General features: G+C 46.2%; 1 protein-coding gene across 10 annotated transcripts in view; it reads right to left on the reverse strand.

Annotated features, from left to right (window-relative positions):
* Positions 1-26,501, reverse strand: part of TENM2 (teneurin transmembrane protein 2) — a 1,191,402-nt gene that overhangs the window by 127,415 nt on the left and 1,037,486 nt on the right. For all 10 annotated transcript variants that reach the window (XM_070414454.1, XM_070414453.1, XM_070414452.1 and 7 more), the window contains 4 exons: positions 25,902-26,097; positions 20,786-20,887; positions 6,538-6,732; positions 355-555 (listed from right to left, as the gene is read on the reverse strand). In XM_070414454.1, coding sequence (XP_070270555.1) covers positions 355-555; positions 6,538-6,732; positions 20,786-20,887; positions 25,902-26,097 — 694 coding nt within the window. The remainder of the gene's footprint in view (positions 1-354; positions 556-6,537; positions 6,733-20,785; positions 20,888-25,901; positions 26,098-26,501) is intronic.

The raw sequence follows: 26,501 nt of genomic DNA on the forward strand, positions 1-26,501 counted from the left end.
GGATGTTCCATTCAGCTTGCCTGGGACTGAATTGTTCTGTTTGGCTTTCTGGTACCTTTAGGGAGCACACATAAGGAAATTCATAATGCAAACGGAAGCATCCCTCCGGGGCCCCTCATCCCTTTGCAGGGATGGACCAATGAGGCACGAGAACCTATGCAGTGGCTTTTTTTGTTTGTTTGTTTCTCACTGACTTCATGACGGAGGAGAAGAGAGTTAAGAGACCAAAGTCCAGGGACCAAAGGCCCTATGTCCCCAGCTGAGCGTGAGGAGTAGATGCCCATGCATTTGGGCTCACGGGAGGACACAGGACACACGTGTTGGGGAAAGTGAGCAGAAGATCTCACGGCTTACCAACGGAGCAGTCGGGACCCATCCAGTTGGGATCGCAGCTGCAGAGGCCCGTGTCGGGGAGGTAGGTGCCGTGCCCGCTGCACTGGTCTGGGCACTGGACCCTCGCCAGCTCACAGTTTAGACCACCCCAGCCAGGGCTGCAAAGGCATTCTCCGTTTACACAGACCCCATGGCTGGAGCAGGTGGGATCCAAGCAGTCAACTGGAAAAGACGAAGAGGAAAATACCATCACTCATGGGGGATGGGCCACGAGACACCAGATACCAGCTGAATGCACCAGTGGTTCACCAGTTCCTATCCCCCTGCAAGCAAGTGGAACAGCCAGGTAATACTGACGTGGTCCCTTAAAGAATTCAAGACTTGTTATTTGTCAAAACACCAAATCTCAAATTTGAAGAGAATGTGAGAGAAAAAAGGGACTTCCTCAAGCAGAACTAGGATGAATCAGATAGAGGGGCGTGCCATTCAACCTTGAGAACCTTGCATTTATAAACATTGGTGCCTTAGTGGAACCTATCAGAGTTTCTAAGATGGAACATGAATATGTTGATACCTATGTGTGTGGCATTGCCAAACCCAATTACCCCTCATTATTGAAGAGAAAGTAGAGAGGCTCATTCTAGCTTCACTCATACTTGACTTCAGAAGGTAACAAAAGACTAAAAAGAAAGTCAATACAATTCATAAACGATTGACTTTCTAAACTGTGTCACTTAGGCTAAGCCTGAAATGAGTTTTCATTTTCTGAGCATACACCTATTGAAGGAGTTAGTAGACGTGCAGGATAGAAGAATTGAAGTCGGGTGTGGAAATAATCCAACGGGGTAACCTCCCCACAGAGAATCGTGAGTGGACTGGATGGGTGAATCTCGGCTGTGGCACCAACCTTCCACTAGACAGCCAATCGAACTACTTCATGGTTAGATTTTGTTGTTCTTGCCAATTTCATGGTCTGATTGTTTGGCCATCTCAATAATGAGAGTGGATATATATCCAGTGGGTCACCTGAAGATTATTATTCTGAAATCAACTCAAAGTGAGAAGAGGAGTGAGCTATAAAGGCAATTCTTGAGGATGGACTTTGTGCATGAGATGCAATCCCAAACTTCCAACATCCAGCCAGCCAAGGGTGGTCAACTTAGAAGACCAGCTTCCTTAGGTATTCCTAGGAATTTGGAGAAGAGAGCTCTGCACACAATGGAGTTTGAATGGCAAATGGTGGATAGTCTCGCAGGGGGCTCTATGTTACTTTGTAGATCAGAAAAATAGGGAGGTCTCATCGCCTTATTTGACCAAAACGTATCTTTCCTCCATTTTTAACAGCTTGGAAAACAGGCCTATTGATGAAAGCATTTGCTTCCGCCATCACCTGGGGGGTGGGGCACACCTAGCTTGAGACCTCTTCCAATTTTCCTCTTGAAGTGATTTGGACCACACGGATTGTGTCATTCCTTCCCTCCAGTGTGTGCATGCCATCTTGTGTTCAGATTCTCAGAGAAGATTTTCATTTTCTCTCCTTGCCCAATGCCAGGATTAAAACATGCAAGATTCTTGGCCTGGAAATCGTTCACCATGACACTGAGAGAGCAAGCCCTTGGGGTCCCAGCTTTTCGTAGGACAGTGTCTTTTCTCTTTCTTATGGTAAACACTATAATGATGCGTTTTCAAATGGTGTGCATTAGCTCTAAATATGACATTATTCAGCTTATCCATGCCACGTGGACATCAGACTTGAGGAACATGGATTTGTTAGAAATCGCAATATTCTATGAAGTTTCCAAAGAGCACCCCTCCCTTGAGGCAAAAACAAGCATTTTCAGTGTTAAGAGGTGTTTCTCGGGATTCCATTAGGATATTCTCAGGAAGATATTATTTGTGGAAATCAGTTTGCAACTATTTGAGCCACGGGGAAACAGAAGCTACCATTGTTTTGTTATTTATTTATTTTTTTAAATATCAGGTATACATTCTCAGACAGGTGAATTTGAGTGATTTACTATTAGTTGAAGCTGTTCTGATGATGTTACTTGCTCTGATTATAATCACTTTAATGTTGAAGTCATTGTCTTGGGGATTATAACTCCTGGTGAAATGAACCCTTTCTGATACCTTCGGATCTGCTCCATTCAGAATGTGGAGCACATCTGCACGTAAATGAATGAAAGGTTCGACTACACAGAAGACATTTGCAAAGAGGCTGTGCAATGCCTTTGTTGTCTCTGCCTAGCACGTGTTAAGGGGATATAGTAGGTGTTCAATACACAATTGCTACATGGAAGAAGGAATGACAGATGTTGCTATAAGCATTTGTTGTTAATGGGACAAATTTCCAGTGTGAAGACTGATAAGAAAAATGGTGTTAATGACTTCTTGCTTTGAGGAAGAATGCTGTGCAATTTGGGATCTGCAAAATATAAACTAATTCATTCAGAATCCACGTTTTCCATACTCTTCTAGTAAAAGAAAATCCCTGAGTTCTAGTTTTTATTCTGACCCCATTTCTAACATAGCAAAATCGAAATGTACACAAAAACACTATGTGCTATGTGCCTCCAAAATTATCCTTCATTTATAATTACCCACTTAAAAGGTTTGGGGAGGTGCCAAGAGCAAGGAGCTTTCAAAAAACTAAAAAACTATATCCCAATCTTTTTCTTAAAAGGATGAAATCAAAAGTAATATACAAAAAAATAAATAAAATGACATTTTTTTCTTCCAGATAAATGAGCTCACCCTTCTTTATCCTGAATTATGGTATGAAGGGAGGAAGAAAATCCACTGAGATTTATTAGCCAGGACTGGTATGTCATAAAAGGAACCATTTATTACATCTAGAAATATGAGCTAACCCTTTCTCTGGTCAGGATACCAGTAAATATGCCCCATTGTGCTATATAATTATAGCAACTGATGGAATAACTAAGTGTGGACTTTAAGAGGGGCAGTTTCACTATGAATTTTAAATTTGGTTCCAATTTCAGATGAGGGTCTTGTGGCCACATCCTCAGAGTCTTTAGCAGGCGGGAGGGACGATGGCATGTTACGAAGCTTTATAAATAGAAACAGTGTTATACTTAAAAGGGGGACAGTGGCCTTTACCAGCTAAGTAGCATGTGCCTTCCACCACCAGCCCCCCGGCAGCTGAGATCATTAGAACTCATTTAGTCTTGAGCCCTCTGTAGGTTTGACGAAAAAGGGTTGTGAATGCAAGTTCCATCCCCGAGGATAAAAAAGGAGGTCAAGGAGTTTCACAAACAATAAGTACTATAAACCCCTGAAGAACCATGAATTACATTTATGAAGTTAAATGTCATTGAAAAATGACTCAACGGTGAAACTGACATGAAAACATGGCTGACATCAACTAACATGTCAATTCCTCACTCATCACCTTCCCACTCCCCCAGACATCATCGCATGAAACCTCACGAACATGTCCTTTCATTTTCTTTGGCAAATGTGTTAATAGTAAAACAATGTTTATGCAGCAAAAAATGGAGGATGGCAACTATTGATTTCATTGCCACGGCCGTTTCAGGTAAATTGTTTGAACGTTATGACTGTGATGAATATCAGAAATAAAAAAGCTAAATGGAAGGAAAAAAGTGCTGATCCGGACTTTCTGATTCCATTTCCCATTTTGAAAACAGCATATGAATCACTCGGTTCATTCTTTTTGGGGAGGAGAAATCAATAGATGAGATTTCATCCCTTTGTAATGATCCGAGTGGTTTCCTTGTTTTGTTGGATGGCTAATTCATTCTGGGCATTTAAGTAAGACTGGTCGGGAGAGTGTGGAAGATGAGGAGTCACTTGAAATTCCACTCAGACAGATATGCACAATCTTTACTGGAGGGAAAAAATTCTAAGGTGGGCAATGTCATAGCTCTAGCACTTTCCTCTCCAAATGATGGATGCAAGAGGTGGCTTTAACCTTCTGGTCACATTATTGGCCTCTCCCCTGTTTTCAGCGAGTGCAGCTTTGCCTCCTGCGGTCCATTTATCTCTAAGAACTTTAACCTCTCAAGAAGGATTATTAGATCAGGACTTCCTCCATCCCTACTCCCAATTTGGTTTTATGATGCAGACAGAGGGAGGCTACCTTTTATAAAGAGGGAAAAAGTATCTATCGAGTTGAACAAGTGAAGATCCGGGGGTCAGACTTCTGGGCCCCATTAAGGGCATTACCACTGATATATTAGAACGATCTTAGAAGAAGATGTCATGGAAGCTGACTCCCTGTAGCCATAGATCTAAAAACGGTGAAATGGGAGATTTCACAGAGGGAGCGTCTGTGTGTGTCTCTAAGGCTAAGCCACCGTCATTACTTTGTGGTAAGGGCTGTCATGGTTGGCTATTTTGTACAGAAGCCTGGAGATCCATAGGTTAATGGGATGGGACAACGGAGAACTTGCATCTGAGAACGTCATAGCACCTGAGGTCCTTCCTTATCACCTTGGCAGTCAACAGCTGAGAGAGAACACGGGCATAGGTGTCCAGCTGGATCTTTTCTGTGGGGACATCCTGGGTGATCCCCTGGACATCTTTAGCTGTTTCCCATGGAGTCCACTGGGGACTTCACTTTTCCCCTTAATTGTTGGGTCAGCTGACAATTCTTTTTTTTCACTGGGAACAGGGGAGAAAAAATGGCGGTTTGAAATGTGGGGGGATGTTTCACTGGGAGATGGACTTAGAGAATGTGTGCTCAGCTGGAAGACAGCCACTAAACCGATTCAAAGGTAGGGGAGTAGGTGAGGGGCAGAGAGGACCTGTCTTCCACTACTTAAAAGTCCATGTGAGAAGCAATAGATGGACAACCAGAGATACCACGTTCTAGAAGGGCACACACAGAGCAGGGTGGCTGGAGGCAGCTGGACTGAGTTCCCTTGCCTTACAGGTACCACAGGGGCTCCCAACACCTTGGTACTGACTAACTCTTCTGAAAGAACTAAGTAGAGTCCTCAGGACTAGTCAGAGTGGCTTCTGAGCACTTCAGAGAAGGGCTCTTTCTCCTGGTCTCTGTTCAAGTTATGTAAGACTGGAGTCAGTTTATGACACCCCCTGACGTTTACCCACAGTGTTAGAGGCCACTTCCCCATGTGCCCCAGTGAGCTCTTGGTCAGTACCTGCCAGCCCTCCCGCCACACACCCACCACTGTCCCCCACCCTGTGATGGTAGGCAACTAGGACGACTTCCCCTACAGGGCGATTCTAAGTGACAGGGACACCTGTGGTCTTTCAGGCCTGACTGCTTTCTAGTGGTATTCATTTTCAGAGGTATTTGCACAGACATACACTAGTATATGGCTCTTAGGTTACCAGGAACAGTAACAACAAACAGCTTTGGGGAAGACTGAAAGATTGGGTGCGGGGATTAAGGATTTTTTCTTCTTTTCAGGATAGGTTTAGGGAGTCCCAATGCAGAGCTCTTTAAATAAAGCAAAAGAAAAGAGGGAGGAAGACAGGGGAAGGGGAAGGAAGAAAAGAGGCAGGAAGGGGAGGAGGAAAGACAGTGGGAAAGAGAAGACAGAAAGACAAAGGCAGAGGAAGCAATTTAAAGAGGGGAAAAAAGGGCGAAAGCGAAAAGGAGCGAATTAACATGAAGAAAAACCACACATTCCTTCCAGAACCATTCCACAAGCCTTCTGTCTTCTACTACTTAAAAGTCCATCTAACTGTGCTGCACACCTGAAATGAATACAAAGTAATCCTGAATGTGAAATATGATGGAAAAACAAAGCTTCAAGTTTTGTTTTGTTAAATCCTCCCCCAAGGATATTTTTCCATTGATTTTTAGAGAGTGGAAGAGAGAGCGAAAAACAGAGAAATATCAAATATCAATTGGTTGCCTCCTGCATGCGCCCTGGGCCCCGGGCAAGGAGGAACCTGCAACTGAGGTACGTGCCCTTGACTGGAATGGAACCTGGCATCCTTCTGTCCACAGGCCAATGCTCTATCCACTGAGCCAAACCGGCTAGGGCAAACTTTGAGTTCTTAAAAATAAAGAAGTCCATAAAGCCAAAGAGTTTGAAGTTTTCTGTGCAAAATGTTGAAGTTGCCTTTGCAGAGCATGGAGCCTGGGACTTGGGCCGGTGAGTCAAAGTCTGGGCTTGCACACTCCCCGCCCCCCAGCCCCGCCTGCCGCCCCACTAGCCCAGCCCGGCCCCGCCCCACGGAGCTCACCTTCCTCACAATGCTCCCCTTTGTAGCCTGCAGAGCAGACGCAGGTCCCATCAATGCAGGAGCCGTGGCCCCCGCAGGAGGGGTCGATGCACTGATTCATGGGCACATCGCACTCGGCGCCCTTCCAGCCGCTGTAGCACTGGCATGTCCCTTTGGAGTACTGTCCGTTCCCGCTGCACAGCACAGGGCAGGCGGCTGCAAAACCAGAGACAGAGCACCAGGTCACGGGGGGCCAGCGCCTGAAGGGCCTGGTTGGTCTCGGGAGGCGGAGCCTGCCTGGCGTTTCAGCTGAGCTTGCCATCCGGGGAAGTACAGAGGCATCTTCAAATGATCAGTAACCATCACCACCACCAGCACCACCAGCACTGCAAAATTCTACTGACAGCAGCAGTCACTGACAATTCAATGCTTATTATGTGCCAGGCTGGGCGCACAACGCTTTATGTGCAATTACTCTTACCATCATCCTCGTCATCATAATCCCTCTACAAGGTGGAAGCTAGATTCACAGGTTTGACAGGTGAGGCTCAGAGTCAGGTGGCCCAAGTCACCGAACCCATGAGCGGGTTGGAAGCCAGGTTGGCTCGACTTGAAGCTGTGCCCCTTGCTAAGCTGTACGGGCTCTCATGCTGCTGTTGTTGCTTTGGGGGTTGAGAACCCGCTTTGCTGATTCTTCCCCCCACACCCTCCCCCCATTAGTTGATTCCTATTGCTATTATGTTCCCTAGAAAGGAAGGGGGATGGGCCACAGTTGTGCCACCATCTCTCTACGCCTCAGTTTCCTTGTCTAGACTATGAAGAAATAACTGCAGCTAGCTCCAAGTCGGTGGAGTGTAATCAAGTATAAGGATGAGTGTGCCTGGCCTATTACAGAAACCAGAAAGAGGAGGGCAGGCGGGAGCTGTGGTGTCGTGAGCAGTTCCTGTCTCAGCCGGGACCCTCTGCATCTGTTGATGGGAAGAAAGCTGAAAGCCAGCAGGGACTGTCTGGTAGGAGATTGCCCACAGTTTTCACCCATTTGGCCTCAGTTGTACCAATTCTGCCCTTTTAGAGATGGAGAGTGGGATTGCAGTGGTCGCCTTCAGGCTTTGAACTTCTCACCTCCGGATCGGTTTATAAAGAATCTAAATTTCCAACCTGGCTTCTCCGTGAGTCTAAAATGGGGATATGGCTCTGGGCTATGGACCTGGCATTCAGAGACCTTCAGAAATGACCCACAGAGATGTCATACTATGTCCTGGTTTCCCTGGGATTTGCAATGCAAAGGGTCCAAGAATTCAACATGTGGTGAATGTCTCCCCATCCCACGAAACGATTGTACATCTGATCAGATCACTCCCTAGTCAACGGCCCCGCCCGCCCTATCAACCCCTCTTACTGTCATGTTTCTGTTTAGGTTTTACAGTAATTAGCTTTCCTCTGCGAGTGTCTGATTTCTCAAAGACATGGTAAACTGCGCGAAGACAGGACCTGGTTTATCGCGGCTGATTTCCTCCTGGTGCTGCACTCATCAATGTTGACTTGATTAAGGAAATCTTTCTCCTATGTTTCTGATAATCAGGGATTCCCACGTGGGAAGGTTATGGGCAGGCACCGCATAGCCACAAATGAAAGATGTGGACAGACCAATGTCTGCAGCAAACCCCTTCCCTTTTTCTGGGGAACTGACCGAAAACAAAAACATCTGAGCAGCTGACCTATGACCGAGGGTCTATTCCACCGAGAGGTGGAAGAGGATCGAAAAAAAGGAGCAAATAATTATTGTCTTTATTCCTTGATAAAAGCCAGTTCGGATTATTTTCTTTATTCCTATTGAAATGGTTTCTCTTCTGCATACACTCTAAGCGGTGAAAAAAACTAGGATTGTCTAGAAGGTAAGAATGGATTTTATTTAAAATCAGGTGCCTAGGAAATCAAATTTAAAAGGTGACCTATTTAAATTACTCAGGGAAAAAAAAAAGGAGGATAGGCAGGTCAGAGAGTTCTCCCCAGTCAAATGCAGCCTTCCTTCAGTATGTTTGCAGCATGCTCACCGGGAGTGTGGTAAAAAATGCAAAACACTGTGATGTTCTCTGGAAAGTGGGGCACTCGTGGCTCGGTTGATGTCACGTTAAAAAGCAGAAGGCCGGTCAAAGAGGAGTGAAGCTCTCTAGTAATCCATTGCCATCAGGGCAGAGTGCAAATGCCAGATGAGCGCCCCCTAGTGGTCACTCAGTTGACCTGCATGGAGAGGGCCTTGGGTAACATTCATTCTCAGACATTACGGTATGGAAGGCTCAGCCTAGACCTCTTTTCAGAGGCTGGATGTGAAATGGAAACGTCCTGTAGTAATAACTCTTCTCATACTTTTACTATCATGAAATCCATATGATTTTTTATTGATTTTTTACAGAGAGAAAGGGAGAGAAATAGAGAGTTAGAAACATCGATCAGCTGCCTCCTGCACATCACCCACTGGGGACGTGCCCGCAACCAAGGTACATGCCCTTGACCGGAATCGAACCTGGGACTTTTCGGTCCGCAGGCCGACGCTCTATCCACTGAGCCAAACCGGTTTTCATATGATTTTTTAAATATCAAGTTACAGGACAGACAATTCTGACTTAACACCTTGCCCAATAATAATATGGAATAGGAGTGGCAAGAGCAAGGGTTTGGGTGCTAGAAAGAACTGGGTACAAGACCTAGCCCATCACTTACTGTGGGATTTTGGCAAGATTACTGCACTTCTCTGAGACCCAATTTCCCCTTTAAAAAATCGTCGCTCAGAGTTGATGAAGTAGTAAGTGAGATCGGTGCTCAAGGACTCAAAACAGTAGCTGTCACCTGGTTTGCCATGAACGGGTGTTTTCTCATGAATTCCAACCCGTATTTCCAAACGGAATTCAAGGGTTAATAGCATGAAAAATGTCGTAGTTCTCAAATGTGCGTACACACACACACACACACACACACACACACACACCCACCACCACAGAAGAGCATCAGAGAGCTCTCATCTGTTCCTTCCTCAGTCTTCCCTGGCTGTGAGCAGTAGGCGGTTCTGGAATCACGTGCGGAGTGTTTTATGTCCCCCACCCCTCTCTCCTCTTCCTAAAGGCTTTCAGGAGAACATCGTGCATTCGAGCTTCTACTTAAAATTAATTAAAATGTTTGTACAAAGTGACTATTCCCGTTTCACTAAACCTGGTAAATGGAAGCTCTAAGGCTCCTGTAGAAGACAAATAAATTACTGTTGTCACTGACGACTGACAAGTTAACAGGCCAATGACAAAAAAATGACACAATTTAGATCCACCTAAATGGAGTAAAGCTCATTCTAATGATCAAGCTAGAGATTACTTTCCTTCCACCAAAGTTCTTTGTAAGGGATGAGATGAGTTATCAGTGGTATTTACTTGGTGGGAAGTAACAGGACAAGCCACTCATGTCTGCTGCTTTAAGTAAGGCAAGTCCTGTCTACTTGGAGTTGCAGTAGAGAGAATATCTGAAGGAAAGTAGCAATGGTTGAAGAGGCTTAATCATACAGGCAGAGGGAATTTCAAATAATGTCTCCTCTAAAAATGGCTTGAAATCTGATTGAAAACCCATTTGGAAAAGAGACTTGAAAATATTTGAACCTCGTACACCAGCTAAATTGTCAAAATAGCACTAACAATTGGTTGCCTGGCATCGCAGTTAGTGAATAATATTCATGAATAACCTAATAGGTGTTAGAGCTGGGTTAGGTGGGAGGGGAAAATGAGGAGAAATGAAGATGCCTTGATTCCCCTGAAGCAATTGAGGATGTAATGTTTGGGTCACGGAGATGATACAAATGGAGTTCAGTGTCATTGAAGCCAAAACTGTGTCCCATTGTCTTTCCATACTGGACCGCGCTGGGCGCTGAGCAAAGCAGTGTTAGTAAAGCGAGTCTCACTTCTTCCGAGGCTCCTGCTATTGGCAACCCATTTGGTAGACAATCAAGTTGACCTCTACTGTATGCTACACTCAAAATTATTTCCAGATACATTAAAGATGTAACTAGAAAAAACCCTACAGAACTATTAGAAAAAATATTAAAGCTAATTTTATTTTCTTGGGAAGGGGGATATGTAAGGAAACATACATTCTAGAAACTAAGAAGGAAAAGGAGAAAGATCAGAGCTGATTACATGAATTTTAGATCTTCTGTATGACGAAGAACCAAAATTAAGAGATGAACGACACCAGGAAGAAATACATTTTAACGCATTTTACAGAATAAAGTTTGATATCTGAAATACACAAAGGGTGTTTTCTAATCAATAAAAGGGCAGAGGAATGAAAACCAGGGTAGAGGACATATAAACATAAACATAAAAAGCCAATAAAAGTATGAAAAGACACGCACTTTCATTTGGAATTAAGTATAGATAAAAATAATAATGAGAGAATCCTTGGCTTATCAGATTGGAAAAAAAAAAGGAAACAGCTGAAAGACGGATAAGCTCAGGGCTGTCATGGCCGAGGGAATTGCTCTGTGAAACACAGCTGGTGGGGTCACAGTTTGCCACCGTCTGGATAGCTCCCTGGCTCAATGCACCCCAGAGAGAAGCCTGTTGACCTCAGTACCTCGGTTTTCCCTCCCTCTTAAATGGGCACAGCAGTAAAGACTTCATGTGGTGAAGAAGTTAGAAAGCAGAACTAAGGAATGATGATGCAACTACAAATGCGAAGATCACCAGCCATTCTGATCACGATGGGCACCTCACCCCGAATGGCCCCCCACTCGGACACTCAGACACTCTCGCGTCTCCTCCATCTCTAGCTGGTCTCAGTGGGGGCAAGATCCAGCAGGACCCCATGAAGAGAGGAAAGCAAAGGGCGCCTCTGACAGACAGGGGCAGAGTGCAGGTGCACCGGCTTCCTCGCTCCCGTCGTGTCAAACGGCACATTAATAAGCGGGAAAGCGACTCAGGAAAGAATTTCTAGAAGGACAAAAACCTCATCAGGTGTGTCAGATGTATGACAGTCAGGAGCCACGTGGGGAAAGAAGCACATGCTGACTTAAGCGCGGCAGTATAGACGCTTTAATTAATCCGGGGTGAATTTAATTGCTTTAGTTAAGTGGAAATCGGGTTAAAAATGATGCAGAGCATGCTGGGGTGTGTTAAAAACATGACATATGAGTTGGATGAATCGATAAATTAAAAGTGCACAGATGTTTTAATTAAACCCAGGGAAGTTAACGAAGATCGCAAGAGACTTTTAAGCCTATGATTAATTCAATTCATTTAAAATACCTGTAGAGATATGGGGACGCCTCCATTTCGAGAGTTATAAAAGTTCTCAATCGATAAGTGCTTAAGCGGTTTTTAAAAAAGTCTTAAGGTGTTTTTCCTTGTGTGTGTGCGCGCGAGTGTGACTGAACCGCATTAATTACATAATGAATATTTAAATTCTTCAGCACATACAGTAAGCTTTTTCTGCAGCTCCAGTCCAGGCTGAAGTAGCTTTTCATTCTGATTGCGATTCAAGCATCGAGATGAGTTTGCAAATTATTGGTGTCCACATGCATGGAAGTTTCCGGAAGACATGGAGGGTCTGTTTATTCACTGCTGTCAGGCTGCCCGAATTTTTTTATTTATTTTTATTTTTTTTACGCCTCACCTGAGGATATGTTTATTGATTTTAGAGAGAGAGGAAGGGAGAGGGAAACATCTATGTGAGAGGGACACATCGATGGGGATCTACCCACAGCCTTTTGGTGTACGGGAAGATGCTCCAACAGCTGAGCCAACCTGCCAGGGCCCCCTTCGCTTTTCCCCAGCGGTGTGATGACAGACACTTTATGCTCAGCCTTGACTTTTTAATCTTTCAAATGGGATGAGAATCCTGGGATTCCCACCCCACAGTGTTTTTCTGAGGATGAAATGAAGTAATGTCTGTCCAGGACTATGCACCGTGCCTGGCACACAGTGAGAAATCTATAGATGAGAGTCTATAGATAAGATTTTGCTATCAGTGTTGTTATTAAGGGGAAATTGTTCAACTCAGCCCATTTAAAGAGACAGGACAGGGCGGAGCACCCTCTTTCCCATCAACCGTTCAGTCGGCCTCCTCTCTAAGGACCCCTTTACTTCCCACACGAAGGTTTTCCTAAGGCACCCAACTTGGCGTGCAGGTCGAGGATGTGTGTGCCTGGGCGAGTCACTGCTTCCTAAGGCTGCTCTGCGACGTACCTAGTAGTTTAAAAAGGAAAACAAAGTTTCCACCTCCAGAAGCAATTCAACTTGGGGGAGGGCTGCCCGATTTAAGCCCTGGGAAGTGAGTTCTGTTTGGTAATAGGAGAAGCATGAGCCACGCCGTCAGTGGCCAGGTTTTAGAGGTTGCAGGCCTGGGCCCGCATCGGGGCAGCAGATAAAGGGCCCTGTGACATGGGGGTGGCAGCAGGTCTCCATCTGGAGGTGCTTGAGGAGAGCAGTGACAGGTCCTGAGAGCCGAGGAGGTGGAGGAATGCCATCTGAGGCCAAGCGGACAGGGTAGTGGCTGTGAAGACAGAGCATAAATGGCAGAGCGTGTCGGAGGCCTGCCAAACAGGAGCTGGCAGGCGACGGGATGTGGGAGGTGATGGGACATACCTGGCTGAGTGGGGTGGGGGGACAGAGGAGTTCAGAGCAGCAGGCTCTGAAGGTAGACAGGCCTCCTTTCAAATGCTGGCTCTGCACTTGCTACCTAGTAAACCCTAGTTTCCGCTCCTGAAAATGTTGTCTTGGGCTCCGACCTAAATCCTAGTGGGCGGCCACACAAAAACTGCCTGCGAAGCACATCTTCCTTCTGTCTCACATCCCCCATGGTTAACCTCAGGGCTGGGCTGGCATCAGGGGTCCTGGCCAGAGGCCTGGTTTGAATCCTAACAAGACCACGTACTAGCTGAGGGATTTTTGTTGTTGTTAATCCTTACCCGAGGATATTTTTTTCCATTGATTTTTAGGAAGAGTGGAAGAGAGGGGGAGAGGCAGAAAGACAGAAACATCGATGTGAGAGAGACACATCGATTGGTCGCCCTGACCAGGGCGGGAGCCTGGAACCAAGGTATGTGCCCTTGACCAGAATCGAACCCAGGACCCTTCAGTCCACAGGCTGAGGCTCTATCCACGAAGCCAAACGGCCAGGGCCAGCTGAGGGATCTTGAGCAAGTCACTGAACCTCTCTGTGCTTCACTGTCCGATCTATGAAAGGGGTAATAGCCATTCATAAAACAGAGCTATTGATGATTAAATGACAGGTATGCAGTTGCTTCGTACAGAGGCTAGCACACAGTAGGAACTCAATAAACGTCAGCAATGACGACGGTGATTATAATTTGAGTTGAGAGTTGGAGACCTAAGAAGGACTGAGTAGTGGGTACATTTGCAGGTTAAGAGGAGGAAAATGGAAGATCCCTGGTCTCTGTTTTCAAGACTCCACAGAAGCTGGGTAGGAGCCGAAACCAGCCTATAGGGAGAATGAGAGGAGACTTTAGGTTCCCATGGTTGTGCCATTTCCGGGCCTCCCCTGACAGCTGCTCAGCAGCAGGAGTTGTCATTTCTAATAGCTACTCAATACGCAGTACCCAACGTGCACGGCTCTGGTGTGTTGAGTGTCTGCTGCCGGTTGGGGCCTCAAGTTCAGAACCAAATAGACCAGCCAAGGAGCCAGTGTCAAAGCACAGTCCTCGGAGGCCCTGGATCTCTTGGGAAATGCAAGGCGGCTTTTCCAACCACCCAAGGAAGCAGCGCAAGTCAATGAAAGACCTTCTATAAAAGTAAAATAAAAAGGAATCATAATTAAAGAGCATCGAGCCCGCAACAAATAGCATTAAAGTAATGAGAAAGCCGTGCAAGGGGAATAGTAATAACCAGACACTGCAGACGAAACAATAACTGGAATAATAAGCACAATTATAGGAGGACAGGAGAGGCACAAGTTACCAGGAAAGAAAGGCCATTTTTCCTTCAGCTCCGAATCGGAACAGATTGCTCACTGCATTGCACCAGCTATGAAATTCTACAGGGAAAGACACTATTCCGTGTAGTTCCTTTACACGCTTTCTCCATGGGACTCTGCGCATTCCCCGATGCTCACTGGCTATTTTCTTAGATCCATACTTCATTGCTCCATAAACTTCCTCATCTTCTCCTTTATAATGACCACAGCACTCAAAGCCCACATCACAGCATTTTGGGTTGAACTTGAACTTCCCACTTGCTTATCCTGTACCTCCATCAGCAGGGAGCTCTTGAGAGCAGGGCCATGGCCCTCCTGCTCACCATGGTCTTCCTGGCACTCGGCACAGAGCCTGGCTCATAGCAGGCACATATTAAGCATCTGTCAGATGCATGAGTAAGTTCAGTCCCTCCATGATTTGGAATAAAGGGTAGGGACCCTCATGTATTCTTTCAGTGGGAGAGGGTCAGGTGCATTTTGACTTCTGGGCTGCTCGAGACCCCCAGCTTGGTGGGTGCTGTGGAAGAAAGGCTTTGCAAATGCCTGCTGACTCCTCCGTTCACTGCAAGGAAGTCTGCAGGCGCCTGATGCAGACTGGCAGGTTCATAAGAAGACAGGGAGCCGCCGCCCGCAGAGCGCATCCGAGGGCACGGGATGCACAGCATGAGGTCAGGAGAGTAAATCCGCATTTCTGTCACTAGGACACATATCCCGTTGCTCAGATGTGACTGGGATCTCACTTGCTAACGTGGCAAATTCTCCCCTTGGCAGGAGGGCCTGAGTCTGCTGGTTGCCTGCAGCAGAAACTGGCAGAACTTGGGGCCTCCTGGCACAGCTGTCAGCGAAGGAGCAAAGGTGAAGGCGAATTTGTGAGGGAGGACCTTGGGCTCGGCCCTCCTGAGGGCTTTTATCCAGAAAGAAGGGGGATGATCGTGGGCCACTGCCAGGAGATGGCATCACCGTCCTGGGTCGTGGGAGACCTGAGACCAGCTGTCCTTCCTCCTTGTACTTGGTAGCACCATTACCTCACCCTGTCTGCTCCAGGTTACTTCCTGTTAACACTCAGGAGCTTCTTAGGCTCAAAAGTTGTTTGTGAGTGGCAGCCTGTGACAGCCACCAATAACCGTGCTGGACCAAGGGGGTAGGGCCTCCGGCGTCTCTGCTTTATGTGCAAGGGGAAGGGGGGTGGGCACAGGGAAGGTACACACACATACATACTGACACTCACACACAACCACATTTTACATTTTTTTCTTATTAAAAATCAGAACTGCATCTTTGATAGGTTTCACTGAGGAGGGCACGGCACCCCACTAAAAATGCATAACCTCCATCAAGTCACGAGAAACCATCAGGTAGACCACACTGAGGGATGTGCTGCAAAATACCTGACAGCACCCTTCAAAACGGTCAACGTGATGGGAGGCACAGAAGACAGGAAAAGCCTGAGGAACCCTCAGAGAGGAGGGGACTCAGGAGACGTGACCAGAAAAGGCAGTGTGGGATCTGGGCTGGAATAAAAGAGCAAAACTGGAAAAACAAGTCTGAAAATTAGTCAATAGCATTGCATCAATGTTAATTTCCTGGTTTCAATAATAGGACTATGGTAATTTAAAATGTTGACATTAGGGGTGAACCCTATATAGAAACTCTGTGTACTATTTTCACAATTTGTCCACAAGGCTAAAATGATTTCACATATAAAAAGCTGTAATCATTGGGCCCAGCCTGCATGGTTCAGTGGTTGAGTGTCGACCTATGAACAAGGAAGTCACAGTTTGATTCCCGGTCAGGGAACATGCTTGGGTTGTAGGCTCAATCCCCAGTGTGGGGCATGCAGGAGGCAGCTGATCAATGATTTTTCTCTCATCACTGATGTTTCTATTTCTCTCTCCCTCTCCCTTCCTCTCTGAAATCAATAAGAAAAAAAAAGATAACCCTAACTGGCTTGGTTCAGTGGATAGAGCGTCGGCCTGCGGACTGAAGAGTCCCAGGTTCAATTCCAGTCAAGGGCATGTACCTTGGTTGCAAGCACATCTCCAGTAGGGGGTGTGAAGGAGGCAACTGATGGATGTTTCTCTCTCATCAATGTTTCTAACTCTCTATTCCTCTCCCTTCCTCTCTGTAAAAAATTAATAAAATATATATATAAAAAAGATATATATACTAGAGGCCCAGTGCACAAAAATTTGTGCACTGGCAGGGAGAGGGGTGTCCCTCAGCCCGACCTGTGCCCTCTCACAGTCTGGGACCCCTCAGGAGATAACCACCTGCTGGCTTAGGCCTGCTTCCTGGGTGGCAGATGGCAGGCCCAATCCCACGATGCCTGCCCTGCCGCTCTGGGTCACATACACGGCAGGCCTGATCCCAGGGTTGGGGCGGGCAGCGGATGGCGCTGCCCCGGCTTGCCTGCAGTATGCATATTTAACGGCCATCTTTATTGGGTTAATTTGCATACTCTTCTGATTGGCTGATGGGCGCAGCGAAGGTATGGTCAATTAGCATCTTTGTCTTTTATTAGTGTAGATGCTATAAACATTGGGAAAGGTGGTTAAAATAGGATTTACTTGATGTTGATATAAAGAAGAAAAAGTATGTATTAAGTACTCTGCACAATGCCTGGAACATATTTAGTACTTAACAATGATTCTTATCTATAATATTAAAAGTATAATATGCTAATAAGACCGGATGTCCTTCTGGATGACATTCCAGACGAAGCTGGGGCTGTGAGGGAAGCCTGGGTCCTGGGTGTCTGCCGGTGGCCTGAGGGAAGCCTGGGTCCCGGGTGCCAGAGGGAAGCTGGTGACGGCAGCCGGGGGAAGGCAGGCCTACTCTTGCACAAATTTTGTGCATTGGGCCTCTAGTTTAGAAATAATCTGAAGTAGAGGCTTAACATAGCCAAGTAAGTCTGGCACTGATCATTCCATTCACCCACTAGAAGCGGGGTGTCCGTTTTTACAGGGCTCTCACATTACCATACAGGTGTAGTTAGTGGGTGTTGTTACTTTTCAGGAGCCAGGACTCAGGAGATGAGGGGTTAGAGGAGCAAGGATGGCTTCCCAGTGCTCAGGTCCACTTTGGCATCCTCGATAGGAAATCAGTGTGAGAAGCTGACTTGGATTGAATGCTGCTGAAAGGGTTACAGGTGGGATTAATATTTCCTACCAATTACATTGATTCCAGTGTTCTTTAAAAAAATGTTTGATTTGGACACTGTTCCTTTTTAAAAAAAAATATTTTGATTGATTTCAGAGAGAGGAAGAGGGAGGGAGAGAGAGAAAAAGATTAATGAGAGAGGAACAACGATTGGCTGCCTCCTACATACCCTCTACTGGGGATTGAGCCCACCATCTGAGCATGTGCCCTGACCTAGAATTGAACCATGACCTCCCCCTAGTCATCAGTCGACGCTCAACCACTGAACTACACTGGCCGGACTGAACATTGTTCCTTTTAAGGTAAAATTTCCCATGTCAACATGCTGAGCTGACTTTAAGAGCCTAGGGACCCTACCCGTTCACGAATTTCATGCACCGGGCCTCTAGTGTTAAATAAATCATAATACTGATGGCCCATGAATTTGGCAAAAAACATTAAGGTGGTCCATGAAAGAATGCAGTTCGGGCAAGAAGGGCTTGGAGTAAAGAAGAAAGTGCTGTTAATGCAAGAGCCAAAACTGGGTCCATTTCAGAAATACCATGGAAGGAACATCTTTGGGGCACAGAGAGAGAAGCTTCCTCCTAACACTGTTCAGCCAAGGATAAAGGGGGAAACAAGGAGAAAGCAATTTTATTCTTTAAACGCTTCAATCTTGTCAACCGTATGCATCAACAGCGAAATTAAAATGTCCGAGTTCAAAGGCTGATTTCAGGAACAGCTTCCGAGGATGCAGGAGTAACTACTCTTAACAGCCACTCAATATTCGTTTCGCAAGGATCAATTATACACCGCGGCTAATGCACACTCGGAGGGGCGCCCCGCCCCAGCACAGGTGGTGAATGCAAAACACACCGAGAGTCCTTTTAAGCAGCTAAATGCACACCCCATTACAGATCCATAATGCAGAGTGGCCGCTCGTCGGCAAATGGATTTAGAGCGGAGGGTTCTTAAATGGCCGGGGTACTTAGGCCTGAAAGGCCAGTTGCTGGATGTGCCGCCGGAACACACATGGTTTTGGGGATTAATAATGCATCGATGTGTGTCGGTGTTAATATACATTTACAGCTCACAGACCGTGCAGCCGAGTGCTCGGCCTGTCTGCAGGCACATGTAAAAGGACCGCTCTGTCCTTGCCCCCATCAATGCCTTCACTCCCAGGAAAATTAGATTATGCAAGAAGAGCCATTCAAATGATACTGAGGTTTTCTCTCCTGTAAAGCCTTCCCAGGAAAAGCATCCAGCCCGGGGACGCGGCGCTCTGACCATCTTCCTCCATCAGGGCCCCTGGGAACCCCAGGTCCAGGCCCCACGGTCTGCGTGGGGATGTGTCCCCACGCCAATAGGCAGAGAGTGCTAAGGGGAAGAGCAGCCGAGAGAACCATCCGTGTCTTCGTGCTGTCTTTTCTTTTTGTATCTGACAAGTTAACCGAATCTTCCGCATTAATGGGTGCCATTTAGGAATGAGCCTTACACACATGCAACCAAATTCAGAACTTCAGGCACAAAAAAGCCCCATTCAGTCATCAGTCATCGTTCAGCAAGTCCTCGAAATATTATGAGTATGTGAAATAGGATTTTCCCCTGCACCTGCGGCGAGCATGGGAAGAGGGGTGGCACCATGGAGCATTACCAGAACAGCTACTAATATATTGATAATTGCCTCGCTCTCAGAACCTCAAGGAAGGATGGTCTTTAACTGAAGAGCACATACAAACAACGAAAAGGTTATGTAAGTAAATATAATGTGCATGAATTAAAAGGCGGTAAACAATAAACCCTTTGAGGGCTCACAATGCGTTCTGCTAAGGGCGTGGGGTGTGTCACACCATGCTCACAACGAACTCAGGAAGGGGCTCCCCACTTTTCCAGAGGAGGAAGTCAAGATGCAGAGATGTTTGATCACTTGCTCAAGGTCACGGAGATACTTAATGGCAGAGCAAGGGCTCAGGCCCTCTCCACTACTGCTGTTCAGACTGGGAGATGACCTATTGGTGGGTGGGAAATCAATATAATTGTAACCTGTGTTTAGAAAAAATATTTGTATTGATTTCAGAGAGGAAGGGAGAGGGAGAGATAGAAACATCGATGATGAGAGAGAATCATTGATTGGTTGCCTCCTGCACAGCCCCTACTGGGGATCAAGCCTGCAACCTGGGCATGTGCCCTGACCAGGAATCAAACCATGATCTCTGGTTTATAGGTTGATGTTTAACCACTGAGCCACACCAGCCCGACTTAACCAGTATTTTTTTAAAAAATAAAGTAGGGTAGGGGGGAAAAGGGGACTATGTAGTACTTTCAATAATACAGATGAAAACAAACAAAAGATAAACAAAAATTTAAAAAGTCAAAGAAAAAAATGAAGTAGGTTAGAATAGAAAAGGAACAGAGTAAAGGCAAGTGTTGCTTTGTGAAAGTTTCCTTTCAATGTTTTGGTTGCATTTATCTAGCATATGCACATGTGGGTGCACCGTGTCTCAAAAGCGTGAGAAGCTCTGTTCTCTGCTACTCTTGTGTCTGATTGTGTCACTTGAAGGTCAAGCTCAAGGTCTCTTGCAAACAGGCATGCAGCCCTTAAACCCCCTGTTCCTATGAGAGTCATTTTCTTTCTTTTATTACCTTTCCCCCAAGAATCCCAGGGCCCCAGCAATCCTGTGCAAAGCAGCGCAGATAAATTAATAATACAATTTAAAACCGATTCCACCAAGATAAATAGCACTTCCTAGATTAAGAGCATAGCTGGCCAGAATGAACGAAATTTACTAACCCTGAGATGCTTAATCTTCCATTACATAGAAGCTAATGATTATAAGAAAGGAGTGATGGTAATTCACTTCTGCTTTTACAGGAAATCCAAGCATCTCATTTTCAGCAAATCTTTCTCCTCAGCACACCTTGGTGCCAAGGATAACTGCCCTGCTCCTATAGGTATACTGGCCAATTGTCATAAATCAAGCCCTACTCTTTGCCAAAGGGCTAGGGCTTCTAGCACGCATGGGCTTACAAGACGTCCCAGTGGGATTTGGTGGGAGGCCACTTGGGTGCCCCTTCTCTTTTCCCCTCTCCTCCCCTCCCCGCTCCTCCGAGAAGCCTGTGTTCTGTTTTCCAACCATGGCAGGGAAGTAGGGGTAAGTACCTTTGGCACAGTCCGCTCCTAGGAATCCTGGGAAGCAGTGACACAGCCCGGACACGCATTCGCCGTTCCCGTGGCAGTTACGTGGACAGTCCTGCACTGAATCTGAAAGAGAGAGAAGTTTAGCAGTTACCTTTTCCTCCATTTGCTGGTGAAGCAACTTAATAAGCAGCCACCTACCGTTTTAAAGACCAGTGACAGCGACCTCAGGGGACCAGTAGGGAGGAGCATCAGTGAGTGAAGGAAGAGAATAGGGGTTGGTGGGGACTAGGGCAACTTGGACAATGCATGGACGTAACCACCGCTGTCCACCTGATGGACCCAGGCAGGACTGTGGGGCTAATTTTGCTGCTGCTTTGGCTTTTTCAGAAGAAACGACTTATCTGGATATAAAACCTGAAATTCCCCATGTTTGAATATTAAGTTTTAAACACTCGGAGCCCTTCCTCCCCCAGCCTGTCATCCAGCCAATCTGAGAGCTGGACTGCCAGTGGGCATCACCTCAGGTATAGAGGGTGATTGTCCACATGACAGCAGTTGTTCCACACCCCAGGTCTGTAGAGTAAAAATATGCCCTGCTGTAAGGGATTTTCACAAGGAAAAACCTACCTATGTGAGATTGATCAATTCAGGCATGATTTGGGGGCTCGTTAAGTAGTAAGTTTTGGGTTATACAATAGCCCTTACATGCCTAGCTTCTGTGGATCTTATTTCATGAAAATCAATTAGTCCCTGTTTGTTCTGACCTACACGGCCTTCTGATTTCATGGTTTATCTTTCTATCTGTACTCTCAAGTAATACCTTCAAAGGGGTCATTTGGAACATTTTCACATTGAGTTGGAGCTGTACAGAAATACACATCTTTTTTAAAGATTATTATTACCTAATTTTACTTTAAATTAAAATAGACTTCCAGGTTCCAAATTGCTAAGATGATGAAACAAAACACACAGGCCACACTGTGCCCAAACGTTGACATGACGCAGCCCCTGGGGAGCTGGGGACATGGATCTGGTGAAAGACCCTCAAGTCTAATTGTTCCTGTTGTTGCCTGGAAGGCAAAGCAGATTTCTCCTTTAAACGGAAGTTCCCATTTATTCCCACTCTGCCCTGGAAAACTAAACCATGCGGCAGGGCTTTCTACAGCGTCTCCCTTCGCAGCTGTTGTAACCCCCGTGGCTCTGGTGGATTTTATCCTGGGTCCGATGGGAACAGATGAGAAGTTTTCAATGTCGGAGGGCACCATCCAGCTTGTATTTTAAGAAATCACTCCTGCAGCAAGGCAGGGATTGGTTCTCACAGCCTATCTGGGCCTCGGATGCTTTGGTGGAAACTGACATCGCTGAAGCCAAAGGACCCTTTTCTGAAACCAAACAACTTCAGAGGCAAAGCAGTGAAGGTCCAGGGAGCTCATGGCCACCACAGGCCCATGCCAAAGGCCTGAGGTCTTGCACAGGCTCTCGCTGGGCTGCAAGGCCTGCCTTGCCCTTTAACCGAGGCATGTACCCCACAGTCCCAGTTTAGCAAACATTTAGCTCCTGAGTGTCTGGGTTCTGAGTCTGCCCCAGTGTTTCCTAAATTCTTATAATTCTTATAATTGCCTCTTTCCATCCCTGTCTTTTCTCATTGAGCTCCCTGAGAAAGAGACCAGATCGGAAGTGCTCACTCGGGTATCCTCCACGCTTGGTGCACAGTGAGTCCTTGGTCAACAGCAGTCAAAATGGGCGTGTGCATGCATGTGTGTGTGTGTGTGTGTGTGTGCACATAGGAGGGAAGAAGAATCCAAAAGAAGCAAAATCTTTAATAAAGAGCAGTTTTCATTTAATTTCCCAAGGTCACCTATCTCAAGCACTTCTCCAGCTTTTGACCAAAAAACATTAAGGCTGAAATATAAAGGGAGCCCACCCTCTTCAGGCCCTTTTCCGCCCCCAAATTAAGTATGACTGCCGACATTATCAGCTTTCCTTTTTGTCCACTTGGTGTAGGTTTTCGGAGGAGACAATGGCAGGCAATGGGAGGAAGCCAGGGCAGTGGGATTTCACACGTGGCCGCAGCCTCCCCTAAACCCGCACTGCGAGAGTGTATCTCTTTGCTCCTGAGATGACACTCTCTTCCGATAGCAGGCCGCTTCTCTCCAAAATGCACCCCAAGACTTTCCCAAGTCAAAGGTATGTTTAGAGTGTCCGCTGGTTGACACCGTCTAACATTTTCCCTTCTGTTCCTATCACCAGACTTTCAGCGCTCCTGGCTGCTCTCGATGGAGAACATTCTCATGATAGATACGTGTGGGAGACCCTCTGAACCAAATAAAACACTGTTCTTTGCCCCGTATAGCGGGCCAATCACTATCATTGCTGTATTGAGGAGTCTGCCCAACTATTAGGCCGATTACCTTTGCCTTTCTCTCTCTTTGAGCTGCAGTCCAGACGGGAGAATGCCTCTGGGGAGAACAGCTATTCCCAGCTCTGATGGGCAGGCGGGTGAGGGTAATGGTGTGGGGGAAGGGCATCCCACTACGGCAATTGCCTGGGTCTATGTGGATAGAGGAGGTGGGGGGCAGAAGCTGTTATTAGATAATCTGACCCCCAGAAAACCTTCTGTGCAGGGGAAAGGGATTTCTTTGGCTGGAATTCAAAGCAATACAGTGGTTAAGAGCACAGGCTCTGGAGAGTTTGAATCCTGACTCCACCTCTTACCAATTGTGTGAGACCTTGAGCAAGCTGTTTAACTTCTCGGGGTCTTGGCAGTACCTCCCAATGGCGAGGCCATGGGCTGATGGAGACAGTCCCCACAAAGGGCCTAATCCAGGGGCTGGTACCCTGTGTGGTAGTTGTTTTTGTTATTAACCAAGTGCTTGTGGACTCCAACTAAGCCAGCTGCAGTGCGTGATTTGCGCTGTTATGCATGAGTTCAAACACAAGGTGACAAAAGGGATATCATTTCTCCTCCTGTTCCTAAGCTAAAGGTTGCTTTTTTCAATCTCAACATCTCAAACTAGTTCGACGTTGTTGCCGGCGTCTTCTTTTTTAAGCTGGTTTTCATCCTTTTGCATTTCCCCCCTTGGGTACCAAACCTGATGCTGAAATCTCCCGACTGTGGGCGACTTCTCGGGGGACTTTGGTCATACAGAATTTGCGATGTTACTTTAGGGCAGGGGTTGGCATAGTTTTTCTGGAATGGGACAGACAGTAAATATTTGGGCTTTGTGAGCCAAACTGTCACTGTTTCAACTACTCTGTCATTTTAGCTGCCACAGACAATATATAAACAGATGAACATGGCTGTGCTCCAATAAAACTTTATTTGTAAAAACAGGCCGTGGGCCAGGCTCAGCCTGTGGGCTCTGGTGTGCCAATCCCTGCTTTGGAGCATTTGGCTGCCCTGATGGGGCCAATCTTTCCTGAGCAGAAGGAATGAGGATGAATTTCAAGCCCATTTGATTTTGTGTCATTCTGATGAAGAATTTCAGATTTGATAACATAGATTTTTCAAGAATCAGCAAGGCCCTCAGAGAAATCCTGGGGCCAGTAGAGAAGTTCTTCAAATGCAGTCAATAGAGAAACAGCTGTACAAGGCCCCACCATCAGCTCTCATATAGGGACTACCAGCTCCATCCTTGGTGTGTTCCATACATGATGTCACATCATCTACCCTTCAGGGACTTGCTCACTACCTTCCCACAAACAAAACTGAGGCTCAGGAGGTAAGTGACTTTTCTAGGGAGGATGTGGGAAAGACAAGCTGGGATTTAATCCTGGATCAACCAGATCTTTCCTCATGAGACCACCTTATCCAGGCATCTCCAGTGACCCTTGAGATCCGCAACCAGATGCTGCTGGGACAACAAGGTGCTGCAGAAAGGCAAAGGGCAAAGCCCAGAAGCCCATGCTGTTTCTACCATTTTCACATCCTGGGACCCTGAGGGACTTAGTAGTCTGAACCTCAGTTTATTCCTCTGTGGAATGGGTCTACAACCTGCTCCGATTCAGCAAGTTCCTACCCAGGACCACTTATTATCATTAGTAAAAAGATTAAAATCTAATGACAAAATAAATTTCATGAAAATATCTGTAGCTTATTTGATTGTTAAAATTCTTATGGTTTTCTCTAGAAAACTTCATGAAATCTCAAACTAATGGCTCTTGTAGGGCTTGTATGCACATATAAGAAGAAAATTTGGATAAAATCTTAGCTTTTCCTTTGATAGCTAATCAAAAGCAGGGCTAAAAAAAGCCCCAAATGACAAGTACTTAATTAGAGCATTTTGATATTTACCTACTTGGGAACAAAGTTATGATTTTTTTTCTTATATCTGTCTTTTCCCTGATTTATTTTTGAGTTTTTTTAAGCTTTGTGTTTGAGCTTTCCTTAATTTCTTTTTAATCCTCACCCAAGGATAATTTTTTTTCTTACTTTAGAGAGAGGGAGTGGAGGGAGGGAGACAGAGAGGAGTGGAGGGAAGGAGGGGGAGAGAGATGCATTGATGTGAGACAGAAACATTAATCGGTTCCCCCCCTCCTCCGCATGCTCCCTGATTGGGGATTGAACCCGCAACCCTGGGTATGTGCCCTGACCGGGAGTTGAACCTGTATTCTTCTGGTGCACAGATGGCACTCCAACCGACCAAGCTACCCAGCCAGGGCAAGTTTTCCTCGATTTTTAAGAGAAAGTGAGTAGATGTGGTCAATATTTAATATCTCTATCACATGTTTGAGATTTATATGTTTATCTTATTTAATCCTCACAACAGCCCTGTGAGGCGGGCTCTAGAGGTTCCGTTCCACATGAGGAAACTGAGGCTTCCAGCAGTCCAGTGACCTGCCTGGGTTGTGTGGCCAGGACCTGGGCCAGGTGGTCTGACTCAAGGCCTTCACCACACTGAATCCTTGGGACCCACGGTGAATCTCGCATGATTTAGGCGAGATTCCTATTTTATTCCTGTTTTAGTCAGGGCTCATTTGAGGTGGGTGATATTCTGAGGCTCACTAGTACATCAAGGATTCTGCTTGGGTCCTCCACTCAGTAGGAACCGCCTTGGGAGATGTGTCCCCTATAGAGAAGCCCAGAACTTGCCCTCCCCTCCTCCGTGGCACGTCACCTCAGAGAGGCCTGACCTACCTAAGACGACAGTGTTGAAGGAAACCATCTCTTTGTCTTTGCCATCATTGTAGAAGGCCAGGTGCCACAGGCCCACGTCCAGGTACTGCACAAACACGGCCTCGTTTTGAACCAGGGTCTGTATGCTCCGGCGTTCCCTGGGCGACTCGACCACGCTCCACTTCTCCTTCCCATCCAGGCGCTCCATGAAGTCATACTAGGAGGAGAAGAGAGTGATACGTGAGACACTCGGTGCAGACCCAATCCTGTGACCCCCATCCTTCCCACCCCATGAGTTACCAGAGACATACTTTCCAGTACATTTTACAATGAGCTCCTCCAGTAAAATGAGAGTCACAAATGTTGCAGTAACAGTTGCCATTTACTATGCTTATAATTACTGCTAATAGTTGTATTACTAACGGTCACAATCTCTTTTTAAAATCCCAAAAGCTTTAAAACCCAAAGTTTTGATTTCTTCTTCATTTTTGTCATCTTCTTTCTCCACCCTCTCCCTGTTCTCCAGCTCTTTCTCCATCTGCAAACCTGGGAAAATCATAGTACTGACATTATAGGATTGTTATGAGGAATAAAATAATAAATATGTTTTTATTGATTTCA

This window comes from Myotis yumanensis, unplaced genomic scaffold (genome assembly GCF_028538775.1).
Source record: "Myotis yumanensis isolate MYYU_CA2020_CCGP unplaced genomic scaffold, mMyoYum1.0.hap1 SCAF_5, whole genome shotgun sequence".
Taxonomy (NCBI): Eukaryota; Metazoa; Chordata; class Mammalia; order Chiroptera; family Vespertilionidae; genus Myotis; species Myotis yumanensis.